This window comes from Taudactylus pleione, unplaced genomic scaffold (assembly GCF_031769625.1).
Source record: "Taudactylus pleione unplaced genomic scaffold, aTauple2 ptg000316l, whole genome shotgun sequence".
Classification (NCBI taxonomy): Eukaryota; Metazoa; Chordata; class Amphibia; order Anura; family Myobatrachidae; genus Taudactylus; species Taudactylus pleione.
The window spans coordinates 9870550-9881051 of record NW_028284717.1 but is presented as its reverse complement, the minus strand read 5'-3'; the positions used below and the strand labels follow the sequence as shown (position 1 = coordinate 9881051).

The 10502-nt window shown below is 41.2% G+C and overlaps 1 protein-coding gene across 1 annotated transcript in view; it reads left to right on the top strand.

Annotated features, from left to right (window-relative positions):
* The first annotated feature begins 749 nt into the window (after positions 1-749).
* LOC148510563 (stomatin-like) overlaps positions 750-10502 on the top strand; it is a 37106-nt gene continuing 27353 nt past the window's right edge. The window contains exons 1-3 of the mRNA XM_088442726.1: positions 750-876; positions 2225-2322; positions 2476-2545. Of these exons, the coding sequence (XP_088298852.1) occupies positions 750-876; positions 2225-2322; positions 2476-2545 (295 nt within the window). The remainder of the gene's footprint in view (positions 877-2224; positions 2323-2475; positions 2546-10502) is intronic.

The following is a 10502-nucleotide window of genomic DNA, read 5'->3' as shown; positions in this document are numbered from 1 at the left end:
AGTCCAGGTTTTAATGATAACCATGCTTGTGCACAGATAATATAATCACACTAACTGAGGTACCAATTAAATCACCTGTGTTTAAGCATGGATATTCCTAAAACCTGGACCGTTAGGGTGCCTTGAGGATCGAGTTTGAGAACCACTGACCTAGTGACTCACAGCTTCAACAGGAAGCTCTGGTCCCAAATTTAGGTGATAGTAAATAATGAAAGATTCTTTGAAAAGAGCATAAATGACACAGCATTATAGGTCAGCAGACATGGAGTTCACCTTAAAAATATTCTCAACAATTGTTTCTGTAGAAAATGGTGTCAGAACATTCCTTTTACAGCTTTTAATATTTACTAAAAGAAAAACATTGGACAAATCCCGCCCTTGCCCCATAAACGTGCATTCCTCTTGGTAGCACACTGACATATAGCAGAACATGGTAGTGCCTTCCAATTGGAAAATCGCGAAACCCAATTCCCAGTGAGGTGATCTCAGCTATTGTGATGGGTGATCCTGTTACTGTTAAAATCCCATGCTGAGGGCTTATATTACAAAAGTTGTAAGTGGAATAAATATGATATCTTAGTGACGGGTCATTGTTTACCCAGGCAGCGCAGCAGTGATGATTTTCTCATGTGGACTTCTGCACACTCCACAACTTTCTTGTCACAGGTAGACGTGTCCTCTATGAAGATTACAAGATTTCCACATGAGCATCTGAGTCCGTACTGAAGTCCCTTTAAGATCCTGCCTGAATGCACAGTGAGCCCGGACCGCACAGCCTGATCTGTATTCAGTCTAATAAAGTAGAACCAGAAATGGAGGAAAGAGATGATCAAGCTAAACCAGAAAGGTCCAACGTTGATCCTGACGCTTTGCCAGGTAAAACATCTCATTCATCTGCAATTATTTAACTACATGCACTCGCATTGCTGCGGTAAACTAACACTCAGCTCATAATTTATGTAGTATGAACACTTTAATAAGCACCGAGCACAGCAAAATGCACATTTCTGTCATTAAAATACATTGGGTGAGAGGTATAACCTTCTAAATAGGAGATGTTACCCATGCCAACCAATCAGATTCTACCTATCATTTATCAAGTACATTACAGTATATACAATGATAGCTAGAAATTGAACCCTTTTGTCTGTTTTTCTTTAAGAAAAATGTGTACCTCAAATTTTACAGTTGTAACCACAAATTATAAAACTTTTACTTATTCATGGTTTATCTGTATCTATAATTGTATCAGTGTATTTCTGGAATTAGATACTTTACTGGATTAATGGTTTCTTTTCTCTACTGTTGTATATGCAATATATCATTGTTTTGTTTTTTATTTTTGTGTATATTGTTATGCCTGAAATAAAAGTTTTATAAAAAAAACAGATAGCTAGAAGCCGATTGGTTGCTATGATCAACTTTTCCTGCATTGTGTAGAACACTGTAGAGTAATAATTAATCCTTTCCTACATAGAGCATTTGCTGCATTCAGCTGCTTAAATGCCCAGATTGATTTTGTTTCGCTTTTGAAAATTTACTTTTTCATAGTTTCAGTGAATAACAGAAACCAATCCCCACACCATCACCATCACCATCACCATCACCCAAACTTCCCAATGTTACTTTCTTTGGTTACCCTGATTATAATTACTCATCTAAATCAGATTATATATATAACCAGATGTTGTTTATTTGTTTTTTAATGTCTAATGAAAATGTGATGTAAATAACCAGAATTGTAATTAAAAATATATATTTTTTATTTAATGACCAGTGAGGCCAAAGTCATGATAAATGATGCAAATAGCGAAATTGTGTTACACAAAATAGGAGTAAAAGTAACTAAGATCTTTTGATGCTCCTACAACCTCTTCCCTCATGTGCTTCTCCTTACACTTTCTTCTACTCCTTACTCCCCATTAGGGCACCTAACACATGACTGCCAACTCCCGGCTGCTTATTGTGAGTGCTTTAATCACTATTGCAGCAATGTATATAAGTCGTGTCCTTGTCCTGCACTGTAATGTTCTGTAAGTTACTTGTTTCTTGTTCACTTACTAGTTTTATGTACTATGTAAGGCGCTGCGGAACACTTGTGGCACCATATAAATAAAGGATAATAATAATAATAATAATAATAATAATAATAATAATAATAATAATAATATGGAGAAATGCTTTATATTCTGTAATCTGCAAGTGACATTTTCCTGTGTTTTAGGAAAGAGAGATATCGACTGCTTCGGATTTGTACTGATCATTTTTTCTTTTCTGATGGTTTTTGTAACTTTTCCTCTTTCAATATGGTTCTGCATCAAGGTAAATAACATACAGGAGGATTATTTTTTCATATTTTGTTTCATGCCATACTGTACTACTACATTAAACCTCTACTCTATTGTTATATATGTAAATGTGAAAGCCTGTACAGAAAAATAAGATCAATCTTAACAGAAGACCTACTTTTTGTAGATTGTTCAGGAGTATGAGAGAGCAGTAATCTTTCGACTGGGGAGAGTAAGATCCGGAGCTAAAGGACCAGGTACTGTATGAAGTTGTATATTTGTAAGTGAGATTATGTGCCATTTTAACACGTTATATAGGTGTTAAAATTCATTGGGAACTTTATGAACACTGGGGAAAAGGCAGAGGTGGATTGAGTGCTGAAAGTGGCCCTGGAAAGAATTCTAAAAGTGGTCTCATGTAGACAATGCTCAAAACTGATGTAGGCAGGGCCAGCTCTAGCCACAATACAATACAGTCAGCATCCAAATGACTGCAATATAGTACAGACAGCAGCCACATAACTTCCAAACAGTACGGATAATATCCCAGTCACCGGCTATACGGTGCCGATAGCATCCAGAGACAACCATACAGTAGATTTTGTATACTAGTGACATACACTGAAGTGCCAAATGTCATTGGATTGCAGTATGTAAAGGTAATGGTAGGTGGCATCACCGTACTCTGGCATCTTGGAAATGCCCAGACCAGTATCAGTTGTAATCTGACATCTCATGAGTCAGATTGAACACCGGCTAGGTGGCTCATGGCAAGGCAATGTGAATTATCAGAGTTCACATGGGGCATGACAATGGCTGCCTGACGGATGGAACATTCCATTTAAGTTGTGTGGACATTCAACATTCCTCAATCTATGGTGTCACTTGTGTACTGGGAATACCTCATAGAAGGCATTACCATTCACTGTGGACAGGGCAGTGGTTAACCACAGGTATTTAATGATCGTAACCAGCGGTGTCTGGTCAGAATTGTCTGTGGTAACAGATAAGCGACACTGGCTCAAATCACATCCACATTCAATGCAGGAGGTACAAGACACATATCCAGCAGGTCAGTGCAGTTTTCTTCAGCCTCCATGGGTATGGGTACAAGAGTGCCCCTGTTAACACTATGACACAGGACACAGCACCTCATGTGGACTTGTGAAGTTGCTAATTGGTACCTGGAGGGGTGGCCAGGGCCATAGAGAGACTGCCCGGACCCGGGTAAAGGAGGGGGCGTGGTCTAATCGTGAGAGGCGTGACCACGCCCCCTTGAAAAAAATATAGAAAAAATAACACGCGCCGATGGGTCACTGTTCCAGTTGTTTCAGGCTTATGGTAAGGTTCAGGTGTGGTACAGACCCCATGAGGTCATGAAGCCCAGTGTAGAAATAAATCAGACACTTGCTTCTATTACTTGACCTTGCAACTAGACGAATAAAATCTAGTTACTATGGGTTACTGCAGGGTTGTGTAGATTTCCAGCCATACATATACAGTATATATATATTCTAATATGGAGTACAGCAATGAATGCTCTGAATTCCTGAATAATATACCAATACTTGCAAAAGTATTCAACCCTCCTAAAAAGTCAACATTGTCTGTATTACAAATGACATACAGATTGTTCTAGACATTATTTTTTATTGCATACCAGGAGGCTCCTAAAGTATATTTTCATTATTTGCCTGCGGATTTTCTTTTTTTTTTAAAAAAAAATCTAAATTTTTTTCCTGTACTGTGGAAGCTCCAAGTTTACACAGATGAAAGATATTGCACAAACAATTGGCTTTCAATTAGCCTCTACCTGTGAATCATTCCTCTCATTCAATAACATTGGTCATACTGTCAATCTGAAAGAGAGCTGTGAAAATGAAGAATAGCATTTTAAGAAATTAAAGATAAAAGGTTCATTCAGTTATGGATGCACTGCGACAGCTCAGGTTTAGAAGGCTAATGGTCGCCTGATCTACGTTCACTGTTTTCGATGGTTCTTGGTTTGCACGTGAACGGCGGATGTAAGATGCTTTCAGCGGGCGTCTCTAAGCACTGGACGGTGGGTGAGTCATTCGCATATTTTCGCAAGTGTGATTTGTGAGAGATCGCGGCTGTAATGGCATTTGTGTGCAGTTCTGAATCGGGCCCACAGTTATAGACATGCACAAGGTAGGAACAGGCTACCAAATAATATCCAAGTGTTTGGATATCCCAATGAGCACTACTTTAACAATTATGAGGAAGTGGAAGCTGCAGCATACCCCCCACGAGCTTCCTAGGCAAGGCCGTCTCCCAGAACTCAGCGTCAGAGCAAGAAGGAGACTTGTGAGAGGCCAAATATCACTTTGAAGGAGCTACAGAGTTCAACTGCTGAGACTGGAGCGAGGGTGCAACAGTCCTCCATTTCAAGGACTCTGCATACAACTGGCCTGTACAGGAGAGGTGTTAGAAATTAGTCATTACTAAAGAAAAAACACATTAAAGCACGTCTGGAGTTTGACAGATAAAATAAGGATTTGTGATCAGATAACACAACATTCAGCATTTTGGCTACAAATCAAAATGCTATGTGTGGTGCAAAGCTAACACTGACCATACCTTTGTAAATATCATCTCAACAGTGAAGTATTGGGGTGGCAGCATCATGTTGTCAGGATGCTCTTACTCAGCGGTGACAAAGGCCCTGATTCAGAGCCGGACGCTCTGACAGAGCGCTCGCTCTGAATCAGGGCCGTCCCTCTTACTTTTTGGAGCGGCCTCCTGGCCGCTTGCATAGCTGTGGGTGACCACCCACAGTTATTGCGAGTGGCCAAAATGATGGTCGCGATGGTCAAGACCATCGCGACCATCGGGCTTGCGGCAGACGAGACCCTAAGGTAGGGTCTCGTCTGCCGCAAGCCCTGGAGTGCTTTTGGCTCTGATGTCAGTGGGCTCTGATGTCAGTGGGGCCGGCCCCAGATGGTAGGCGTTTCCATGGGAACGCCTCCGTCTGGGCAGCCACGCCCCGGCACGCGCACCAAAGGGGGCATGCTGTCAATCACCATCGACAGCATGCCCCCTTTGGTGCGAGACCCATAACGACGGCTTGGCCGTCGTTATTCGGGTCTCGCGCATGCGCACGACGGAGCCGCCTCCGTCGTGCGCATGCGCACTTGGGCAACATCGGCCCGCTTGCGAGCGGGTCTGAATCAGGCCCAATGACCGATCGATGGTGCAAAATACAGGGGATACTGCAAGACAACCTGGTTCAGTCAGGGCTAAACCAAACTAATGATGGTTCAATATAGCCAGCATACAGTAACAGAAAATAAGAAACAACCTAGCCATCAACTATAGAGTTGCTGAGAAGTTCAATGATGCGGTGGGCGTTTATGCACATTACAGCGACTGCGGCTATAGCATAACTTCTCAATACCAATGAATACGAATACAAAGCCACAATGGTACTAGCGCCCACCCCTGTATCATGCCCTGTATGTGGTAACCTAATGGCCTATTAGGTGAGGGTGTTCTTTTATATTTCCTTTCCATTTTTTATTTTTTTATTTTGATGACCTGTAGACTCCAGAGGGTATATTTAATAAAGGCCTATTTGTGTTTCTAGGGCTAAATCACACATTTATTAACAGACAATATTATTTTTGTTTTAAATATTAATAGATGTGTGATTTAGCCCCAGAATCACAACATCGATGTTGATCGATTTTAAATCGATCAAAATCGACCTTTAGGAAATATACCCCCAAATGTCTATTTTGCTAATATATATCCTATCTTTAGCTGTTTTGTATACAGACTTTCTAGTACAGCTTATAGATGCAGTAAGTTCTCTATGGTCAGACTCCCACTGCATCCCCTCACTCATATATTTTAACAGTAGTGCAGAAATCTATTACCTCATTTAAAACTGCCAACGTGGGTTTTCGGAAGATGGGCTGAGCACTAGGACATGTAATTTCTCTATACACTGTATTATATAGTGTACTAGCTGTAATATTGCCTGATGTTGCCCAGTTTTATTTATTTTCTCCCTGTTTACACCCCCCCCCATACTGTCTCTCTCCATCACCGCACCTTCACTCTCTCCTGTGCACCACCGACACTCTTGGGAGGGGTCAGAGCACAGACCAACTGTCACTGCATTCCAATGTGATGACCTAATTTTTATCAGCAGTCTACTTTATTGTATAAAATGCACTTGCAGATTGGATAAGTGTTAGATTTGCCAAATAGACCTTTAATAGGCGACTTAGCAAAATAAAACTCGGTGAAAGTGGAGTTAATATGGGTGATGTTAACCTGAAAAATGATTTGCTATTAGCAGAATGCTACATATTTTAGAAATAATTTTTAAAACTAGCTGTTGCCCACGAAATCGCTTTTGGCAAAAAAATTTTATGTGAGGTGTTCTAGTTGTATTGCTTTGCATAGGGGCCCTGTCGCGGGAGTGGCCCACGTGACCAGCAGCGTTGTACAGACTGGTGGCATCAGTGCCTTCACCCACCACTCACACCAATGTCACTGTGTGCCCTGTGCACAGACTGCTATGTAGCCTATCCTATTCACCCACCACTAACACCAATGTCACTGTGTGCCCTGTGCACAGACTGCTATGTAGCCTATTCTATTCACCTACCACTCACACCAATGTCACTGTGTGCCCTGTGTACAGACTGCTCTGTAGCCTATCCTATTCACCCTCCTCTCACACCAATGTCACTGTGTGTCCTGTGTACAGACTGCTCTGTAGCCTATCCTATTCACCCACCACTCACACCAGTGTCACTGTGTGCCCTGTGCACAGACTGCTATGTAGCATATCCTATTCATCCACCACTCACACCAACGTCACTGTGTGCCCTGTGCACAGACTATGTAGCCTCTACTATTCACCCACCTCTCACACCAATGTCACTGTGTGCTCTGTGCACAGACTGCTATGTAGCCTATCCTATTCACCCACCACTCACACTGATTTCACTGTGTGCCCTGTGCACAGACTGCTATGTAGCCTATCCTATTCACCCACCTCTCACACCAATGTCACTGTGTGCCCTGTGCATAGACTGCTATGTAGCCTATCCTATTCACCCACCACTCACACCAATGTCACTGTGTGCCCTGTGCACAGACTGCTATGTAGCCTATCCTATTCACCCATCACTCACCCCAATGTCACTGAGTGCACTGTACACAGACTGCTATGTAGTCTATCCTATTCACCCACCACTCACACCAATGTCACTGTGTACCCTGTGCACAGACTGCTATGTAACCTATCCTATTCATCCACCACTCACACCAATGTCACTGTGTGCCCTGTGCACAGACTGCTATGTAGCCTATCCTATTCACCCATCACTCACCCCAATGTCACTGAGTGCACTGTACACAGACTGCTATGTAACGTATCCTATTCATCCATCACTCACACCAATGTCACTGTGTGCCCTGTGCACAGACTGCTATGTAGCCTATCCTATTCATCCACCACTCACACCAATGTCACTGTGTGCCCTGTGCACAGACTGCTATGTAGCCTATCCTATTCACCCACCACTCACACCAATGTCACTATGTGCCCTGTGCACAGACTGCTATGTAGCCTATCCTATTCACCCACCACTCACACCAATGTCACTGTGTGCCCTGTGCACAGACTGCTATGTAGCCTATCCTATTCAAGTGAATGCAGGCCCAAAGCACTTCTCCCCCCACCCCTTACCGGCCGCGTGCATGGTGCCACACCTATATATTGCATTTATGATGTCAAATGTTTTTGTTATTGTTCAGCTTTAACTTTACGGGTTGAGATGAAACAAATTGCAGGTTATTTCTACGAGTTTCCACTACACAATGGTACAGTTTTCATGAAAATCGGTTCAGTCTTTTTTGCGCCAACTTGGAACAAACAGACACAACCTTCTTACTATATTAATATAGATAGTTCTCCAAAAATACAAATTATATTCTGAGATTATTTTTAAAACCTATTAAAAAGACTTGATTGAACATGTTACTTATTTTTGGCGTGGATAACTCCATGGGCCCAATGTAAAAAGTTCAGAATTGGGAAAAGTGGCAATTTTTCTGTGATTTTGCTGTGGGCATTAATTCTGCAATTTCTTGTAAAGGTATAACCAGGCTGTTTTAAATCTCTACAAAGTCTCTGAAAAGTCACCACGTGTTTTGTTAGGACATGTAAAACAGCGCATGGCACCTTACTGTAATCTGAGATACTGTAGGTAAAATGTCATGAGGTGTCATCAATGGTAAACCTGATATTCTCACAAGAGCCACCATTGTAATTAACTGTAATTGGATACGTGTCTCACACTCTGCATCAGCTGCTGCACACCCATGTCTTGTTCAGCAGTGGCAAATGCAGGATTTTTAGAGGGGGTTTTCCAAATGCTTGATTTTAGAGTGAGTGTGGCCAGTCCATGAATAATTAGCACTTAACCATCTTTAATATGTGTCATACAAAGTGTAATGTGCATCATAATTCCAGCATATCCAAGACCAGCGATCCCAGTAAGCCATTAAATGTGGCAGTAGGGCCATCCTGCCTGAGCTAAATGTTTTTATTTCAGATGGGGGCTCCATTCCAGAGCATTGGAGCAAGTCTGGGAGTCTGGGGGTGCAGCAGAAGAACCTAGCACTACCCTGGGCATATATGTACATATTGGTGTTCTTATGCAGTGAATAGTGTATTATATTATATTAATAATTTACCCTATTGATGGTCTATAGCATTGCACCCCTAACTGCATGTTTTCCAGATCTCCTAGTTGGTGCACAGGTGTATTTAATACTGGCTGACACATATTAAAAGATCAACAGGGGGTGCTATTTATTTAATTTGTGAATCTGAGAAGAACATGCAGTAAAATTCTATTATTTTACAATTTCAATTGTGGTAATGGGCTGGGGAGGGGGGTTTCCAGGCAACCAGAAACCCCCCCTGCGTGTGCCTATGTTCAGTGCTGTAATTCTTAGAGAAAAATGCTTGCACAGATCATTTATGATTAGAGGGAAGAGGAAATAATACTGTCTAAATAAATATAACTACTGTAGTAAAGTAATAACATTAGCATCCGTTATGGTTTCTTGTATGATGTATTATTAATCTTCATTCTAGTTCTCAAATAATATGATTTTAAATTCTGTTGACTGTTAATAGTAAGGTGAGCGGGTTCGGTTTTACTCGGATTTACTCGGATATTTAAACGGCATTTTATTGGCTGTCGCCTATCATGTGTTTTGGATAGCCAATATAATAAATCCGAATTTGCGGTAAAGTGGCGATAAGAACCGAGTAAATCCGAGTAAAACCGAGCCTGCACATCCCTCTTGTCCCTACAGGTGCAATGTGCCAGAAGTGGGAGCACTCCACTGTAAGCCTTAATCTCTCTGCACCTTTATGTCTGTGCCAAAACATGTATTTCTATCTATAGCCAGAATATATACAGTGTATGCATATGCTTATTTTAGTATACAGTACATTTGCTTACTTCTGTTTACTGTGTTCGCTTATAATCAATGTAAGTTAATCCTATTATGTTACAGTATTTAATTTAAATGAAAAAAAATAACTCCAATAATACTTTCATTGAGTTATAAAACTTCTTCAAAAATATAATACAGTATCTAATTGTTCTATGCTGGAATGAAACAATGTATATAGTTAACAGGGCCATTATACACAATTTATCTATGATAGCTAAGGACGGTACTTCCCGAATGACGGGCTCAGTCGCAACATTTCTCATTTCTCCGCCTCTCTCAGCCAATGACTTCAATGGTGAGAAGCGCTAGGTTACTAAAGGTTATCTAGCGTTTCTCACCATTGAAGTCAATGGTGAGAACCATTCATTGGCTGAGAGAGGTGGAGACTCACCTCTCTCAGCCAATGAACGCTTAGGGGTATATTTACTAAAGGTCAATTTTGATCGATTTGAAATCTATCAAAATCGATGTTGTGTTCCTGGGGCAAAATCACACATTTGCTAACAGTCAATTTTTTTTGTTATTTTTTATTAGTAGTAAATGTGTGATATAGCCCGAGAAACACAAACTCAAAATCGATTAAAATTGACCTTTAGTAAATATACCCCTTAGTCCTAAGAGAAATGCCGTGGCTGAGCCCATCATTTGGGACGTACCGTTCATAGAGGACGGTACTAAGTTCATGGTTCGGGCTCCTCGTTT